At 56.4% G+C, this 17,759-nt stretch overlaps 8 protein-coding genes across 8 annotated transcripts; 6 read left to right on the forward strand and 2 right to left on the reverse strand.

The window, feature by feature from the left end:
• Nucleotides 1-146: 146 nt before the first annotated feature.
• Nucleotides 147-2,436, forward strand: BDY17DRAFT_306523 (uncharacterized protein; the record flags this gene model as incomplete). Its single annotated transcript, XM_033735037.1, has 2 exons — nt 147-625; nt 681-2,436. The coding sequence occupies 2 exons, from the start codon at nt 147-149 to the stop codon at nt 2,434-2,436; spliced, it is 2,235 nt and encodes a 744-aa protein (XP_033593650.1).
• Nucleotides 2,437-2,832: 396 nt separating this feature from the next.
• Nucleotides 2,833-3,605, forward strand: BDY17DRAFT_288305 (uncharacterized protein). The gene has a single exon (XM_033732170.1). It carries the CDS (start codon nt 2,888-2,890, stop codon nt 3,407-3,409), a length of 522 nt encoding a protein of 173 aa, XP_033593651.1. The 5' UTR covers nt 2,833-2,887; the 3' UTR covers nt 3,410-3,605.
• A 579-nt stretch (nt 3,606-4,184) lies between these two features.
• BDY17DRAFT_244828 (DNA polymerase alpha/epsilon subunit B-domain-containing protein) lies at nt 4,185-6,578 on the reverse strand (the record flags this gene model as incomplete). Its single annotated transcript, XM_033730572.1, has 2 exons — nt 4,185-4,505; nt 4,554-6,578. The coding sequence occupies 2 exons, from the start codon at nt 6,576-6,578 to the stop codon at nt 4,185-4,187; spliced, it is 2,346 nt and encodes a 781-aa protein (XP_033593652.1).
• A 170-nt stretch (nt 6,579-6,748) lies between these two features.
• BDY17DRAFT_288307 (uncharacterized protein) lies at nt 6,749-8,438 on the forward strand. The gene has a single exon (XM_033732171.1). It carries the CDS (start codon nt 6,821-6,823, stop codon nt 8,267-8,269), a length of 1,449 nt encoding a protein of 482 aa, XP_033593653.1. The 5' UTR covers nt 6,749-6,820; the 3' UTR covers nt 8,270-8,438.
• On the reverse strand, nt 8,258-12,201 carry BDY17DRAFT_2959 (uncharacterized protein). The gene is made up of 3 exons (XM_033733375.1): nt 11,855-12,201; nt 11,680-11,777; nt 8,258-11,623 (listed from the first exon to the last, which is right to left on the reverse strand). Exons 1-3 carry the CDS (start codon nt 12,075-12,077, stop codon nt 8,378-8,380), a joined length of 3,567 nt encoding a protein of 1,188 aa, XP_033593654.1. The 5' UTR covers nt 12,078-12,201; the 3' UTR covers nt 8,258-8,377.
• A 334-nt stretch (nt 12,202-12,535) lies between these two features.
• On the forward strand, nt 12,536-13,921 carry BDY17DRAFT_314319 (NADP-dependent oxidoreductase domain-containing protein; the record flags this gene model as incomplete). The annotated part of the gene is made up of 5 exons (XM_033735806.1): nt 12,536-12,707; nt 12,761-12,890; nt 12,952-13,113; nt 13,164-13,266; nt 13,325-13,921. 5 exons carry the CDS (start codon nt 12,536-12,538, stop codon nt 13,919-13,921), a joined length of 1,164 nt encoding a protein of 387 aa, XP_033593655.1.
• Nucleotides 13,922-14,452: 531 nt separating this feature from the next.
• On the forward strand, nt 14,453-16,061 carry BDY17DRAFT_314320 (uncharacterized protein; the record flags this gene model as incomplete). The annotated part of the gene is made up of 2 exons (XM_033735807.1): nt 14,453-15,043; nt 15,102-16,061. 2 exons carry the CDS (start codon nt 14,453-14,455, stop codon nt 16,059-16,061), a joined length of 1,551 nt encoding a protein of 516 aa, XP_033593656.1.
• Nucleotides 16,062-16,384: 323 nt separating this feature from the next.
• On the forward strand, nt 16,385-17,107 carry BDY17DRAFT_288311 (uncharacterized protein). Its single transcript, XM_033732172.1, has one exon. It carries the CDS (start codon nt 16,528-16,530, stop codon nt 17,038-17,040), a length of 513 nt encoding a protein of 170 aa, XP_033593657.1. The 5' UTR covers nt 16,385-16,527; the 3' UTR covers nt 17,041-17,107.
• The last annotated feature ends 652 nt before the right edge of the window (nt 17,108-17,759 follow it).

A 17,759-nucleotide genomic window follows, 5' to 3' on the forward strand; every position in this document is an offset into this window, starting at 1 on the left:
CCTCCCCACCAGTTGCGACGAGGGCTGCTTTCGACCAGCACCACCAAAGCAACAGTACCACACGGAAATGAGTTCATGATCCGGAACTCGATCGACTCCACTCTGCGAATATCAGGCGCAGACGGCGCCTGAGCAGCGAGCGCCAGATGGCGACCGCCTCAACCGTTGAGACCATGCTCGACAGATCGATGGCCAGTGGCGACCAAACCCCTACCACCCCGACCCTCGCCACCCTACCCTCCGACCGACCATCAAGCCACTCCAAGAGCGAAGAACACACACCAAATACCCCAACACGGCAAAGTTTCGCGGCACCGACATTCCTCGATCAACCCACCACTCCCGCTCGACGGGAAGCCCCCCTCCCCACCACGCCGCAATCGTCCTTGAAGCGCGATGAAATGCACCGCTCCCCCGAGCCGCAGTCAATCGTCGGCGAGGATACCGAGATGGCAGAAGGCGATGACGACAACATGGGGGAAGATGGCGGATCCGACGTTGACAGTGTAACAAGCGACTCGCAACGCCCTTCCAAGAAGAAGAAGGGGCAGCGCTTCTTTTGCACCGAGTTTCCACCCTGCCAACTTAGCTTCACCCGGAGTGAACATCTGGCAAGACACATTCGGTACGTCGTGTATAGCATCGAGTGCATCCGAGTCCCTGGCTAACATTTACTTCAGGAAACACACCGGGGAACGACCCTTTCAATGCCATTGCTCTCGCCGTTTCTCAAGACTCGACAACCTTCGTCAGCATGCGCAGACGGTTCACATGAACGAGGAGATACCGGGAGACTCACTTGCCGCCACCAGCACTCGCTTTCAGCGTCAAATCCGGACTGACCGGGTCCGACCTCCGACGAATCGCTCACGAGCGTCGACGACCGGCAGCAACGGACCACCTAGTCGAGGACACAGTCGGAATCTGTCGACTTCAAGCATTGGCTCGACCACATCCAGCCTGGGTGGGTCGGAGGAGACAAGAAAACGACCACCACCACTCGCTATGGCCTCGGACGCCTCCGCGCGAGCGCGACTGTCTCTGGAATCTTACAACAACGCCATGGCCAGTCCTGGCCATCAGCAATATCCCTACTACAACCAGTCGCCATCCCAGCTCAGCACACCAACCTCCACTACCTTCTCCATCGGGCAAGGCAGTCCGCGTTTCCAATCTGGCATGCCATCTCCGGTATCCACAATATCGCGCTCGTCTTACTACAACGGCCCACGCCACAGTCGACGTTCGTCAGTGCCAATCGCTCCCGTTCCTTTCCAGCATCCGAGCGCCAGCAACTACCCGCCTCCGATGTATTACAGCCCGATGCCGCCCGCAAGTCCGGGTGGATATTCCCAAGCCAGTAGTATTCTAGCAAGTCCTACCAGCTCCGTCTTCTCTCACAGTCGAAGAGATTCAGAGACTGAGCTGGAGATGCGACGAAGAACATGGCATCCCGGCACCTACTCCGGTTACGCAATTTACGCGCAGCGACCGCCAACCAGCGGGTTATCGTACCAGCAGACCCCGGATGACCACCGACCTGCTCCGTCACATCAACGTGCCGCCAGCCAAGTCACCAGACTGCCGGGCATCGAGAGTTTCGATCACGCCCCTCCCGGAGCCAGTCAACACCCACCCGATCCCATGGCGATCGAGTCTGGCCCTCCAAGCTCCGGACGGCCGTCTGATGCCGGACTCCACCAAAATCTGACGCGTCTCGACATTGCAGCCGCCAACGATACTCTGCAAGAAGGGCATGTGCACTGGCAAGCCAGGCAGCCGCCACAGCTCGGTCCCCCGGCGTACATCGGTGCTCAACAACCAGTCGTGATTCACCAGGACCCGCACGCCCAGCCAGCACCACGGACTTCTACTGCCGAATCGCCAGTAACGCCACGCAGGAACAAACGCCAGGCATGGTATGGCGGCCCTGTGGGTGGTCCCGTCACGCCCCATGCAGTACCACGCCGCTCGCCGGAAGACTCGGGAAGCAGTGACGGTGTACCCACGCCTGGCACCTCGCAAGGCACCGAGTACCATCCGGTGATCATCAACCCGCACGGCGGCAGCATAGCCGCAGATTCCTATGCCAGCAGCGCACATGATGAGCAGCAGAAGGTACGACATCAGTTCTCAGCAGCAGCAGCACCAATGATGACCTTGAAAACTGACTTTGACCTCCAGTCCTACCTTCATACCAGCCCCAACCATCACCATGCTCATCCTCACCATCATCATCCGCCTGCCGCACCACCTCCACCGCACCAGACATACGACTTGCAAGCCGCGCAGCACAATGATCCACGTTACGCCGCCGCTGGCGCTCCTGCGAACAACTCCTACTCACCACCACGGCCTAACAACAACGACATGGGTCGCTTAAATGCACTCGTGGCCGTGGCAACTAGCGAGAACCGCGCAGTCGAGCGGTCATAGCCTGCCTGTCGGCCTCAACACCGGATCACTCGCCTCTTGTCGCAAACTTTCAATCTCTTCAGCATACGACTTTTGAACGAAAGCCACGATGTTTCTGTTTCGCTTTCTGGCTTTGGGCTTCGTGGGATCGCACGCACACTTATCTATCTGCGGACGGGAGTAATAGGTCTGAATGTTTGGTTTGCTTGCTCACGTGGATGGACGACATTGAGATACCCCCCCAATGGATGACTCTCCCTTCTCACGCTCGTTTGTACAGCGTTGTCGTTTGCTTTGCTTTGCAGGCGTGAGGGCGCTTATTAGCATTTGCTCTTCTGATCTTTTAAGGATGCGGTAGGGAAGTTTGCGTGGGTTCGTGCAGCGTGCTTTCAGCTTACAATTCCGTCTATTTATGGTATCTTCTCTTCTACTTGCTTTCCAATGCTTTCGCTAATGCTCAATCGATGCTTCAATGTCTCGACCAACGCACTGGGTATGGGCTCGGTGGCTTGATCCAACACGCCCCATGCCTGGGGTGGCTCGAGAGACTTCCCTCGATCAGATCTGCCTCTACGCGTCGATGTCGAGTTCGGCGCGGGCCCTCGGAGTCGTCAACCACACGACTCTCCTCAGCACCTCAATCCAGGCGAGTCGCAATCCCAGCAACCCCTTTGTCACATCTCATCTTCCAATGCCAAACCAACCAACCCTAAAACATCGCCGACTGCCTCTTCAAAATCTGCTTCACCCGCGCAGTCGAATCGCGCTTCTCCATCCACCCTCCCCCCGCCGCCGAGTCGTAGCCCGCCGGGCCCGCCTTGAGCGTAATCGGCGCCGTGCCCCGCGGCAGCGAGGTGGCGGAGTAGACGTACTCGCCGTCGACGTATTGCGCGCCGGAGACGTAGCCGCTGCGCTTCGTCCGCTTGGTGTATTTCTGCTCGAGTTTGTAGAGTTCGAGTTTGTCGCGGAGGTGGGCGAGGAGGCCCATTTTTGAGGGTGGGAGTTGAGGATTTTGGGATGGGCTCGGGGTGTAGTGGATGACCGCTCGCTCGCAAGGCTATGCGTATGAATACTGCGCTGAATTGGTTTCCTCAAGGTAAATCACGGCGAAGGCATGTCGAATGGACTCATTTTGTGCAAAAGACGTGGACCGCGTCCGCTATAAGAGCTCACCGGCCCTCGGCCGCTCTCATCAATCATGTGAGATCCAACTACCCGTTAACTAACGCGCTTCCGTATGTAACGTGGGCGCGGCGTCCGTGCGCCGCGACGGTGTGCTGCCCTTGCGGCGGGTCCATTCTGCCGGGGGGAGCATGTTTCAATCAAATCTTAAAAAAGATCAATGCTCCTCCAACCTCGTGGATCTTTCTTTGAACGGAGGTAGGCGTGGAAGTCAAGCAGACGTCTTGATGGGGATGCAATTCAAGGCCACGATCAGTCCGTTTGACATTCCTTTTTGTGAGAGGTGGAAGAAGCTGTTCAGGCCTGCTGGACATGCAGCAGCTTGGCGCGGGCATGCAAGGCGTGTAGTCTTATTTCCCGAAATGAGAATGCGCCTGGTCGCCCTTAGCTGAAGACTAGGCCCTTTGACGTGCGCCTGCCCCAGACCCTCTAGAGCTCTTTTATCCCGAGGGGAGATGCGGGCTGTACATGATCCCACCTTGCGGGGCTGCGACAAAGCCATACAAAGTAAGAGCGCTCGTAAACTGCACGGCGGGTGAATTGCTTGCAATCGCACATCGGCATTGATCACTGTAAATGCACCGCATCTATCCCACCCACTCGCTCCTCCCCACTCCCCTCCTCCCAAAAACATCATACTCCATCCATTGCACCTTCTTCCTCCTGCCCGCCCCTGCACCCACCAGCCGTCCAGGGTTGATCACATGGCATCCCTCGAATGTGACCGCGAAAGGCGGCGCGTCCGCATCCGCCAGGACGAGCGCGTGCGGTAGCGGGTACAGCGAGAGCGCGCTGCTGTAGTCCCAGTGCGTGGGACGCGTGGTGAGCGGGAAGGGGGAGAGGGTGCCTTGCGGGAGGAGGGAGAGGATGATTCGCTTGCCTTCTTGTGTGCCGAAGTCGTCTTCACCCTCTGTTGTTGCTGCTGCCGGAGGGTCGAAAGTCATTGCTTCTGCGACTTCTGTGTCCATTTGCGACTCGGCCGGGAGAGGCAAAGCGCCGGACATGGTAATGTCGTCGTCGCCGGAGGGCTGTGACACGGCGCTGTTACCGTTCGTTCGCTCAGCTGGGTCATCCGGTTTCACTGCCTGTCCCATTCTGACCGCATTCCGTCTTAAGCGTCCAGAAAGATCGTCCCGGAACACGGCCACTTCGTGCACCGGACCGAAGAAGCTCAAGCGCGTGGGATTGCTCGTCCATACGGCCTCCCCATCAATTCCCTCCTTCTTCACGCCAGCGCCGGCCTCAGTTTTGGCAGTCGCGAATGCGCGCTTGATTCGACTGGTGAAAACATCTGGCACTGAGTTTCTAGGTACGGGCGCGCCGGCTCCCGCGCTGAAGGCTGAAGACCAGGGATCGTTATCCCCGGGCACGAAAACCCATGTACTGCTGCGAAGCAAGGTGGGATACTCTGCCAGCACCGCGGCGAGCTCGTTGAACATCTCCTTATACTCGATGGAGCCAGTGCTCGCGCCTGCCATGGCAGCCGTGGAGGTGAAGTTTCCCATCAGCAGGAATGTCATCGGCGGTTCGTCAGGAAACCGGATGTAGTGATCTAGGACTTTGCGGAGGGCGGCGAAGGTCTCGGGTCGGTCGAGCGTGACTTCGGCGAGGACGACCATCTTCCCTCTCTCCTGCCTACCCGCCTCTCCAGCTTGTGGGCCAAGAAGTCGCTGCTCGAGTCGTCGCATTCGACTCCCCACTGCTCTTTCTGAGCCAAAGCCTAGGAAATCCACCCAGCCGAAACCGCCGCCGACCTCGCTACTCTTCAGGTCAATTCCAAGTGAGATGTTGCGCTTTTCTACCGGGGGCCCGCTGATGTTGAAGGCTACGAATCTACCACCAATCGTGCCACCCACACCACCAGTGTTGCCGAGTCCGCTGGCACCGGCACCTGCCCAATCTTCTTCGTACACTCCGTCGACTAGAACTATCATTCCCGGGCAGAAGAAGGCGGTGTCTTCGCCTTGTATGGGTTTTGCATGCTGTAAGTCCAGGGAAATGCTTCCCGATAGGTCGTTTAAGGCAAGAGTGCCAGCTGGGGCAACCGCCAGCATTCCCAGAAGTAGATGGGAGCTTCCACCTCGGCCAAGTAGATTCGCGATGGGCGTGAGTTTGTAAGATCTTTGCTCGTTCAAAGGGCCGTTGCGGGCGAGCGAGGTGGTGGTGCCTGAGCCGAAAGACGGCGTCTGAAATGCTTCGTTGCGGAGGAGACGTTGCTGGATGACATGGTATCTTTCCCGAAAGAGGGTGGTCTTGTGCGAGGCGGAGGGAAAGAGGGAAGGTTTGCTCGTGAGCGTGGTGAAATGCTTCTTATCCACATCGTATGAGAGACGAGGCTGCTGGAAGGCGGAGATGACATTGAGCCAGGCCCGCGCATCATTCCCGCTTTCCTCGCCCTCCTCTTCCTCCTCCACCTGCAATTTGCTCATGCCGAAACTGCTATTCCGATGGCCGTCCAAACTGGGTCTGTGTGATTCAGCAGCCAAATCAACGACGTTGTCGTGACTAAAGGCGAAGCTGCTCTGGCGACTGAGATTGCTGGTCGTCTTGGCCAGACCTATCCGCCCTCCGCTCATACCCCCTTCCAGTGTTTTGAGGATCATTTTGAGCTTCTCGCCGTCTTCAACTATGACAGCACCGGCTTCGGCTTTCCATAGCTTCGCCACTTCCTCCAGAACCTTCTCTCCCGAGCCTTCTTCTCGCCATGCTGAACCGCAGTGTCGACCGATGAAGGTGGCGAGTGCTTGCAAGGCGGAGGAGGTGAGGGTGAGATTGTGCTTCTTGGTGAAAGTGCGGAAGGCGAGGGGCCGTAGAGTCGGTGGAGGTAATAAGATGGGGAGGACGGTGGGAATGGATGGTTTGAAGGCCGGTGGAGGTGGTGGTCGCGCTGCTTGCGCGTTCGGGATGGGATGCAAAGGGGTGGCGAATGCGGGTGAAGAGGAGAATGCCAGATGAGGCGGTGGTCTTTGCGACGTCTCCATGGTTTGCAGAATGTTCTTTAGACAATGCTGTTTCCAGCAAGTTATCTTTTCATAAGTGTAGAGGTGAGGTTTGAAGCGGTCCGAATTTGGCCGGGAGACGCGACGCGTCGTTTGACGCGGGGTCACGAGTTTATTAATGGGAGACCCTTCCACCTCCTACTTCGCTTCCTCTTCATTTCCACCACCCCTTGGTCAACACCACAAACAAGTAAAGCACACACAGTCAAATCCATCTCGCCATCATGTCAGTCGAAGAACAGTCCGCCGCGGCGGAAGAAACCACCACCGCAAACCCCGCGACTACAGAAGAACTCATGCGCAAACTCGACCAACTGAAGGCCGCAGCTACGCAGCAATACTCACTCAAGAACTACAGCGCCGCTGCGGAGTCATTCAGTGAAGCAGCCGAGATTCAGGATGAGATCAACGGAGAAATGTCACTGGAAAACGCGGACCTGCTCTACCAATACGGTCGATGTTTGTACCACGTGGCTGTGGCCAACTCGGACGTGCTTGGCGGCAAGGTCGCTGGCAGCGAGGAGCCGAAGAGAAAGAAGAGAAAGGTGTCGCAGGCGGGCGCCAGTGCGAGCGCTGCAAACGGAGCGGGCAGCAGTGCTGGTGTCATCAGCGATGCGCTGAAAGATGGTGAAGAGAAGCTGGCGGAAGACGTGGTGGAGGCGGTTGTGGAAGAGAACAGCGCGCCCGTCAAGAAGGAAGACGCAGCATCCAAGCCATACTTCCAGATCACCGGCGACGAAAACTTCACCGACTCGGAGGAGGAAGAAGATGATGGCGACGCCGCAGCAGACGCCGAAGCAGAAGAGGAAGAAGACGACTTCGCGACCGCCTTCGAAGTCCTCGACGTAGCGCGCATCCTGCTCAGCCGCAAACTCGAAGCCTCCCAAGCAGCTGGCGGCAAAGGCACAAGCGAGAAACCCGAGCAGCGACAGCTAAAGGAGCGACTAGCCGACACGCACGACCTCCAAGCCGAAATCTCACTGGAGAACGAGCGCTTTCAAGACGCCATCATGGACACGCGCGAATCGCTTGCTCTCAAAATCGAACTCTACCCGCAAGAAAGTAGCCTCGTGGCCGAAGCGCACTTCAAGCTCTCCCTGGCGCTCGAGTTCGCCTCCGTCACCTCCACCTCCGACGGCGACGAGGGCAACACGGAGGACAGTAACAGCAAACCCGCCCAAGTCGACGAAAAGATGCGCGCCGAAGCCGCCAACGAGATGGAAAAGGCGCTCGCATCCTGCGCCCTTCGCGTCGCGAAAGAAGAAGGGTCGCTCGCGGGCATCACCGACGCAGCGAAGAAAGCAGAGCAGCAGCGCTCCATCACCGATGTGAAGGAAATGATGGCCGAGATGGAGCTGCGGCTCGTGGACTTGCGCAATCCGGCTGTTTCTTTGAGTGGCGTGACGGGACCTGCTGGTGCCCCGGACGCTGGCGATCCTGTGAGGGGTTTGCTGGGGGATCTGCTTGGGGAGAGCAAGGCGGAGCAGCAGAAGAGGATCCAGGAGGCGACGGCGAAGGCGAATGATTTGTCGGGGCTGGTGAAGCACCGGAAGAAGCCCAAGGTGGAAGATGCGGGGGCGAATGGAGGGGAGGGCAAGGGAAAGAGGAAGGCGGAGGAGGTGGATGGCGAAGCAGGCGGTGCGAAGAAGGTGAAGTTTGAGAATGGAGTTTGAGCATGTCCCTCTAACCAAGGACTATACTTTGCTGTAACGTTAATAAGATCGAATACCCTGTGAGCGCTCTAGACCAAAACCCGCCCACGTATCATAAGTGCTAGCCATCTATCCCAAATCCACCCTCCCCAATCCCCTCTCCAACGCCCCCTCCCTCACACCCTCTTTGACACTCTCCAAAGCCGCAGCCCACATCTCCCCCACCTCCTCACTCCCCTCATGCTCTCCAACAACCCACCCCATCCACCCAACAACCGCAACCGCCTTCCCAACATCCCTCTCCTCCACAACCACATCCCTCAAATACTTCCTCAGCGCACCCACATCCTCCTCGTACGGGCCCTCGTCCGCAAACTCCGCATACCACGCCTTAACCGCCTGTCGCAAATCCGGCAGCTCAGACAGTTTCTGCGTTGTGAACGTGGGTTTGGGGGTGGGGGGAGGCAGTCGTAGAAGGCGTTCGATGGGACCCGTGTCGTCTTTCTTTTTGTTCCGTCGCGAGCGGTGCAGTGATAGGTCGATGCCGCCTGTGCGCTGAAGCCGCTCCTGGCGTTGCTGGGCTAGGACTTCAGTGCGGAGATCGGGTGGTAGGGCGGCGAGGAAGTTGGGGTCGAGGGTCTGGTGATTTGGTGCGGCGTCAGTTTCGGTGTCTGTGCCGCTTGCTGCGTCGTTGCCTGCCTGGCGACGTGAGAGAGACACGAAGTTGGCTTGCGTGAGGGTTGGGTCGTTGTTAGTGGTGCGGCTCTTTAGTTTGCTTGTTAGCGAGCTGGCGCCTCGTTTCTTGCGAGTGAGTGGTTGGCGTGTGGGTGGGATTGTGCGTGTTTTTCGAGGGGATTGAGGCAGTACGGCCTGGCCTCCTCCGCCGGGCTTGCGGGGCGACGTGCGGTAGAACGCGAGGACTTCAGCGCGCACATCTTCTGGTAGAGCTTCTAGGATGCTTGGATCGAGTTGAGACTGGGTGGGAAGGGTGATGGCGGGCGATTGATCTCGTGAAGCTGACTTCGAGCGTGTCGCGGGTGCTTTAGATTCGGTGATAGGCTCTTTGCTGGGTTGGACGTGCTTTGCGAGCCTCGCTCGAATGTCCTCCGGGAGCTCAGCAAGCACGCTTGGATCGACTTGGGTGGGCAGGACAAATTGTGTGCCGAGTGTATTGAGCTGCTTCTTCGTTGGTGTGCTGGCATTGAGCGGATGAATTGCAACAGATGGCTGATTGACATCTGCCATGCGAGGCTTCTCCGGCGTCTTCAAATCATCTTGTATCGAATCCTGCTCTTTCGAATGCTCGATCTCGACAGGTTTCGCAGCTTGTCCGACCTTGAATGGTAGCCGACGTTGACTGCCGTCGACTACGCCTGCGGGTCCGGACTTGATGGCATCAAGTTTTTGCATCTGAATCCCAATACCGCGGAGCTCACCTGGCGAGATTGCAAAAGACTTCAGCATCGCAATCGCCTCTTTAGCAATGACAGCCGTATCATTCGTAGCCACACCCAGCTGTACGCTTTTGTTAAAAGTATCGCACTTGCCATGGCCTAGATGCTTGGGCGGATCGAGAGGCGCATCGGCGGCTCGACGCATGACCTTCATCGTGAGTTGCTTGCCCTTGACTTGCTCTTTGGCCAATCGCTTGTGAAGTTCACCACTCAGGCTATGCATGAACTCGTCCACTTGGCCCTGATCCACAAATCGAACGCCCCAGTTCACTTCCGCGGAGACCGACTTCCGGACGACTTGATCGCCCACCTCCGTCTTGTCGATGCCACGCGAGTATTCCCAGAGCTTCTCGCCGGTCTTTGGCCCGAGTGTGTTGATGAGCTTCTCGCGCGTGACCTCGCGAATGTCCTTGACAAACTTAATGCCTATCTCCTCAAGCTTGCCTCCAAGACTCCAAGCGACGCCAGGAAGTTGCTGCACTTCGAGCTCGCCAATAAAGTCTTGCACTTCTTCCGGTTTGAGCTGATATTGACCGGCGGGCTTGGCTTTGCGAAGAGCGACCTTGGCTTGGAGGATGTTGCCCCCGATTCCTACAGAGACTTCGCATCCAGTCCTCTCCAGCACAGTAGCGCGGAGCTTCTGGGCGATTTCATCTGCCCTCGCCTGTTCTCGGTCGACGGAGCCTTCTCTTCGACTCACGCCGTCGGAGTTGGAAGCGGCGAAGCACATGGCGCTGATGTCGACGAGAGCTTCATCGATGCTCACACTCTGCACAATACCATCTGCAGCAAGAATAGCGTCGTAGAACTTGCGGCTTGCATCTTCGTAGCCAGGAAAGTCGTATTGCAGAATCTTAAGCTCGGGACACAGACCTTGCGCTCGCTTCATCCACATTCCATTCTTGATCCCAAACTTCCGCGCAGCGTAGTTACACGAAGCGATTTCTGAGCCCGAGCCGTTTCCGTGGGCAACCACCGCCGGCTTGTCCTTGTACTGAGGGTATTTCTTGATGGAGACGGTGGCGAAGAAGCTGTCGAAGTCGACGTGCATGATGTAGCGTCTCTGGCCTGGCAAGCGCTTCATCTTGGCCTTCTGCGTGGAGGACTGCTGTGCGGCAAGCGCTTGTAGTTGTGACTTCAAGTCCGCTTTCCAGGTCGATAGGTGATGTAGCCGTGACTCGCGGTAGTACTGTTCCAAGAAGTCGGGATGAACCACGGTGGATCTGCGGATTTTGGGATCCGATAACAGGAGCGCGTTGTGCTCTTCAGCAGTCATCTTGGCAAATTCGGCGGCAGGAATGTCTTTAAGCTTTCTCGAATCGCGAATAACGGCCATCGAGTAGTCTGGCTCTTGCGAGCCTTCTCGAGAGCGGAGAGCTGAGTTCTGATCATCCTCAGCTTCTTGGGCTGCCGGTGGATCTTCTGGAGCTTCGTTAGATTCTCCCGCTGTCAGGGCCGCGGGACTCGAGGGTGGTGGTGTTGCCAACTCCGTTTGAGGTTCCACCAGTTGCCTCTGGGGAGAGTCTTGGATTTCACGTTCAGCCTCGTACAAAGCTTCCTCCATGGAGCTGGTAATTTCCGGCAGAGAAGTCTCATCATCCTCAATCTCATCTGGAGATATTGTTTGCGCAAGTCGAGTCGGCGGCTTTGCGCTCCCCTGCGTTTGAGCTTTCAGTTGGCTCGTATACCAACTCGTGTCGCTTTGTTCTTTGTAGCCCTGTGGCCTCCGGCTCGCTTGGCTGACCACGCTGCCGTTTTGGAATCCAAGAACTTTCTGCCCGACCCCTTCGTCTAGAACTCGATATTCGTCCCAAGGGAGAAGTTTGCCAGCTTTGATACTATCCACAATCCACGCTGGCTTGACGATTCGATACCGCTTGAACTCTTCTTTCTTCTTTGGGGTCAAGTTGCTGGCGATGATCTAAAGAGTGATTGTCAGCAATGGCAGGCTACGATATCGAATGCGAAGGTGCTTACGTGAGTGACCATTGTCTTGCCGTCAAGGTATTGGAGGAAGCCACCGCCATGCTGCACGATCATGACGTGTAGATCATTCAAAGAAGGTTGGGTGTAGCCTGTCGCCATATTAGTATCTGATCTGTATTGGACATAACATGCTATTGGCACAGCGACAAGTGAGGCCACCACCTACCATTAACATGACACACAATCCCCTTGAAGATCTTCGGCTTGTCGCCGGAGTCGGCACGGAGCTGGGCATCCAGGTTCTGCAACTTGATCTTCTTGCGGCGGAAGTAGTCGGAGAAGCCCCCAAATGCGGAGCCGCCATACTCTTCGCCCTCCTCATTATTGAAGTCATGGTTCTCGATCCTCTTCCTCACGAGATTCGACTTTTGTTCGAGGCGAGAGCCCATCTTGCGCCGGACTCATCGTCGACTCGGGTCGTTATTTATGGCAGTCGCATACCGTCATACTCATGTGCACTATGCAAGACTTGACTGGAGCAGCGCGCGTAGCTAAGGTAGGTGTAGAAGGCAGTATTGCCATTACACTTTCACTTAACGCGCCGACGTCACGTACGAGGCACCAGACACCTGCTTACCTAAGCATGTTCAGGGTCCGGTTTCCGCCAATACAGTAGCCTGGACTTATACATCCCACTCGTATTGAGTCCGCTAATGCCTGTTTCTCTGGAATTAAGGAAAAGACGTGATCGGCTCGACTTGTCCCGAGTGCCAGCTGACCAGGTCCGAGAGCGTGCACCGTATCGAATGACTATATCTTTTCATTCTACCTGTCCACTCCAAACTTGACTAGCAATTCTATCTTGTCTGCCTTTGAGATACCTACACGACTTCGGTAATAAGCAGCAATGGCGTTCTCATCGGCTCCAGAACCCCCGAGTGAACTGGGGAGATACCGTATCCTGTCCTCTACGGCAGCTGTACGCGTCTCACCTCTCCAACTTGGGGCCATGTCAATTGGCGAGGCATGGAAGGAGGCTATGGGTTCCATGGACAAGGGAAACAGCTTCAAGCTTCTTGGTAAGGGTCATTTGACTCTTTCGTTGATGCTGTACATACTCATATCTCTAGAGATGCTTTCTATGAGTTGGGCGGCAATTTCATCGACACGGCCAACGGCTACCAGAACGAAGACTCGGAGCGTTGGGTCGGCGAATGGATGAAGGCCAGGTCCACCGAGGGCAATGACCGACGGGACGACATGTAAGTCGTCGATTACAACATGGGGAATTCGGACTGGGCCATTGCTCACATGGCGACATAGTGTTCTGGCCACGAAATACACCACACCGTACACCTCGTACAGGGCCGGCCAGTTGCACGCCGTCAACCACTCGGGAAACCATAAGAAGTCTCTCCACATCTCGCTCCGTGACTCTCTGAAGAAGCTGCAGACCGACTACATTGACATCCTCTATGTCCATTGGTAAGCAACCGCCAACGTCTACTGGTCGCCAGATATCTAACAGCATGCAGGTGGGACTGGACCACTTCAATCGAAGAGCTCATGGATTCGCTTGATGCCGTCGTTAAATCAGGCAAAGTCTTGTACTTGGGCGTCAGCGACACTCCAGCATACGTAAGTTGTCAGCGGGAGCAGCAACAACAACTGGCCATCATGTACTGATTGCGTCTAGATTGTTGCAGCAGCCAACACGTACGCCAAAGACCACGGAAAGACGCAGTTTTCCATCTACCAAGGCCGTTATAACATCATCATCCGTGACATGGAACGTGAAATCATCCCCATGTGCCGACACTTTGGCATGGCCATTGCACCCTGGGACGCAATGGGCGGAGGCATGTTCCAAAGCAAGAAGCAGCTCGAAGAACGTCGCAAGAACAACGAAAGCTTGCGCTCATTAATGGGAAATGGCGAACAAGGCGAAAGCGAGGCCAGGATCTCTGCCGCTCTCGAAGAAGTAGGCGAGGAGCACGGCGGCGTTGGTCCTCAAGCCATTGCTCTGGCATACGTTATGGCAAAGACGCCCAACGTCTTCCCAATCGTGGGAGGCCGGAAGGTAGAGCACCTGAAGAGTAATGTGCAGAGCTTGAGCATCAAGCTCAGTGAGGAGCAGATCAAGAAGCTGGAGAGCATCGTGCCGTTCGAGCCGGGATTCCCAAACAGCCTTATACACGAAGACCCGCATATCAGCGGCAAGGCAAGCTGGATCCTTAAGCGCACCGCTCAGGTCGCTTTTGTGAAGGCTTCGAAGCCCATTGGTTACGAATGATCTTTGGTAGTGGCGGAAAGGTGAAGGGGGCTTGACAGATAGATCGTGCTTTGCCGAGTGCCCTTGCAGAAGATTCAAATTGTTGTGACGAGAGATTTCGTGTGCTGCATGCTCTGAAGTCACTACAGTCATATCCGTGCCTTGCCGTCGATGCTTTCATTTAATCACGCACAAAATCCCTGAAAGGTATCTCTCATGTTTGGACCACGGTGTTTTCGTCCCTTGACCTGCAGGCATTCACTTAACGCGCCGACGTCACGTCTGGTACCAGGCGCACGCTTACCTAAGCGTTCCGCGTTCACGTTCCCGTGCCACGTTCAGGGTCCACTTCCCGCGCCTCCGCCAAAAAAAATTGTGTCAAAAGGCCCAAGCTCTAGAAACATTAAATCTGCTACTACAACTCCTACACTTCCTCTTCTCCCGCACACCCACGCCGTAACCCACAAGTTCAGGTTCGAGCGGATACGCCCCTTTTTACAGACCTCGTCGTTCATACCCACACTACTTTCTACACCCATACTCTTCAACGTGATGGCTCTTCTTCCAATGGCCATGTATGGCCTCGAGGTGCCGCCGGGCGATGTTGCGATCATGGCACACGCTGACATTCCTGCTTCTTTCCGTGTGACCATGGCCGCCATTGACCCCAGCGCTGAGCCCGAGGGTGACGATGGCGAGGTAGCGCGCCCGCGCGCTACACTCAAAGTCTTGCGTCTTCCTCTTGGCGAAGACGATGACGACTCGGATGATGATCTCGACATCGACGAGCTGGACGCCCAGTTCGGAGAGAGTGACAGCGAGGAGGACTCGGAGGATGACGATGACGAGGACCTGAACGGCGGGCCCAGCGATCCTGCCAAGAGCAAGAAGGCGAGACAGGAAGCTGCCGCCGCGCAGATCAAGCAGCTCCTCATGGATGAGGGCATGGACGTCGATGATGACGAGGACGACGAGGATATCCCGAACGGTATCAACGGCACTACGAAGTCTAGCAAGGCGCTCGGCAAGCTGCCCAAGGGCGATAACGACGAAGATGAGGATGAGGACGATTCGGACCTCGATGAGGATGACATGGGCGCGGAGATCGAAGAGTTCGTCATCTGCACTCTTGATCCGGAGAAAGTTAGTTCCCTGCCCTGTACTATATACCCCCGTAGATCAACACTGACATCCTTCAAAGAGCTACCAGCAAACCCTCGACCTCACCTTCGGCGAAGACGAGCGTGTCTGGTTCAAGGTCACCGGCACCCACACCATATACCTCACTGGCAACTACGTCGAGCCCGTCCAAGATCCTTCCGGCTTGTTCGACCCGGACAGCGATGAAGAGGACGAGTACGATCTGTCTCCGGGCGAGGAGGAGTTTGATGACTCGGACGACGAGGAGATTGACGAGCTGGACGATATGGACGATCCTCGTGTCATGGAGTTGGACGACGATGAGGCTGACGCGCCTAAGCTGGTGAAGGCCAAGATCGTGGAGAAGGGCAGCAAGAACAAGCGTCCCGCTCCCGACTCTGCAGACGAGGAGGACGGTGCTGAAACCATCGATGAGCTGATTGCCAAAGAGGCCAAGCTTGCGCAGCCCACCGAGAAGCTCAGCAAGAAGCAACTCAAGAAGCTCAAGAAGAACGACGGTGCCGCAGCAGCCGCACCCGGTGCCGAGATTGAGCAGCCTGCGTCGAACAAGTCCGACAAGAAGGTGTCCTTTGCCGCCCAGCTCGAGCAAGGCCCGACCCCCACCAAGGACGCCAAGACCGCCGACAAGAAAGACGACAAGTCGAAGGCGACTCTCGGCGTCAAGACGGTGCAGGGCGTCACCATCGACGACAGGAAACTCGGATCCGGTCAAGCGGCCAAGAACGGCGACCGTGTCAGCATGCGCTACATTGGCAAGCTGCAGAAGGACAACAAAGTTTTCGACAACAACAAGAAAGGCAAGCCCTTCACCTTCAAGCTCGGTGCCGGCGAGGTGATTAAGGGATGGGAGATTGGTGTGCAAGGCATGCAAGCCGGCGGCGAGAGGCGCATCACCGTCCCCGCGCACCACGGCTACGGTTCGAAGAGAGCTGGCGAGATCCCACCCAACTCCACCTTGATCTTCGACATTAAGTGCCTCGATATCAACAAGGGCAAGTAGGAGTCCTCAGCATCATCACCATCAAGACTTGGACGCCAATGGCTTGCTACGCAATGGGGTTTGCATCCCTTACCGACGCACGTCCACATCACCGGGCGTTGGAACTGTTTACATCTGTACTATTCCGCCACTCTATACTCTGAGCAGGCTGTGCCGAGAAACCCTACTTTCCAGTTCCAAGTGCTGGGAGGAAGGACGGGTTCCTACTAAGGCAGAAAATGGGAAGGAGAAATGGGGGAGTTTGCTTTCTGTTGAGTCTGCGTTCTCAAATCGTATTGTCATTACATTCTACAGCTGTGTGAATGCTATCTCGAAAAACCAGGTCGTCTCCCTGTCCCATATCCGTCGACGATGCTCCGTTGCACCTTCACTGCCCTGCCCGATTACAACCGATGCTTCGATCAGTAGGTATGTCAAACAACAGACAGAGCATTGGGTAGTAGTAAAGACAAATGCACGCTCGCTAATGCTCATCCAAAACACAAATGCCAGAACCACCAAAACATCTCAAAAGTCCAGCCCATCATCCGAGCTCTGGTCCCACGGTGACACAGGCCGGGAGTCACGAAGCGGCGACGGCGGCGGCGGCGGCGACGTCTCGGCCGGTTGGAGCACGATTTTGAGCGACAGCTTGTTGCGCGGTTTGGCGGCGGAGGCTTTGAAGGCGTTGTGCAGGTCGGCGTTGGAGAAGGATTTGTGCAGGTCGTCGGTGGAGAAGGAGTCGACGCGGGTGAGGGTGAGGTTGGTGGTGGTGGGGTGGGGCATGGTGGAGGTCATTTTTGCGGTGTTGTTGGGTTGGTTGTTGAGTTGGTTGTTGGGTTGGTTTGTGTCGAGGGTGGAGGTGGTTGTTTGTTGTAGATGGTGGTTTTTTGGTAGAGGCAAATGGCGGTGTGATGAGATTTGGAGGCGCGGGGCTGTAAGGCTGAGTGATGAGGGAGAGGAAGCAAGATGCGAAAGGACTTTGCAGCGATACTTGTAGTGAATCGCGCAAGGCAGAAGGCGGGAAGCGAAATCAGAGTGAATCAAAGGAAGAGCCAAGAGAGACGAAAAAGAAGGAGGAGGAGAAACAGTCTTATACCGCTTGCCGTGAGACTTTTTCTGCTCCCCCCCATTGCGCCAAATCCGACGTGTCTCTCGCCATGGGGGCCTCTCGCTAAACGTGCCATCGCAAACCGCCACACACCGCCAACCGCTGCTTCCCCGGGCGATTTTGGTTGCCCTCCACACGCGCCCCCCGGCTCGGGGCCCCGCATCACACGTTGCACGTACACATTCTCCGCAAACGACAGTCGCGAACTGACTCGTCACATGCATACAGCGAATCGGGACGCTCGCGCCCTCCCCTTGGCTTCGACCCCATAGGCCTGGTGCGACGCGTTAGCATCAATACAAACTGTCGCGAGCCGTTCCCGCGGGGCGCTTTGTTCAGTCTGCGTTTGTGCTGAAGAGAGTGCGACCGGCGGTGACCAAGGTCCCGGTCGCGCTGCGATGTGCAGTGTTGTCAGTCTCACGCAGATCCTTTGGAGGATTCCATTCGTCTGCACATCACGCGAAGCCTCTTAATTTGCGCCGCCACGGATACGCACAAAAGACGAGTCACGACGATCGGCCGATTAAATGAGACAGTAAAAATACGAGACGTCATCAACGTTCGCCATTGTGCCATTCTCAACCAGTATGCAGATGAGTAAAAAGGAA

The sequence above is a fragment of the Neohortaea acidophila genome (assembly GCF_010093505.1).
Source record: "Neohortaea acidophila strain CBS 113389 unplaced genomic scaffold BDY17scaffold_1, whole genome shotgun sequence".
Lineage (NCBI taxonomy): Eukaryota > Fungi > Ascomycota > Dothideomycetes > Mycosphaerellales > Teratosphaeriaceae > Neohortaea > Neohortaea acidophila.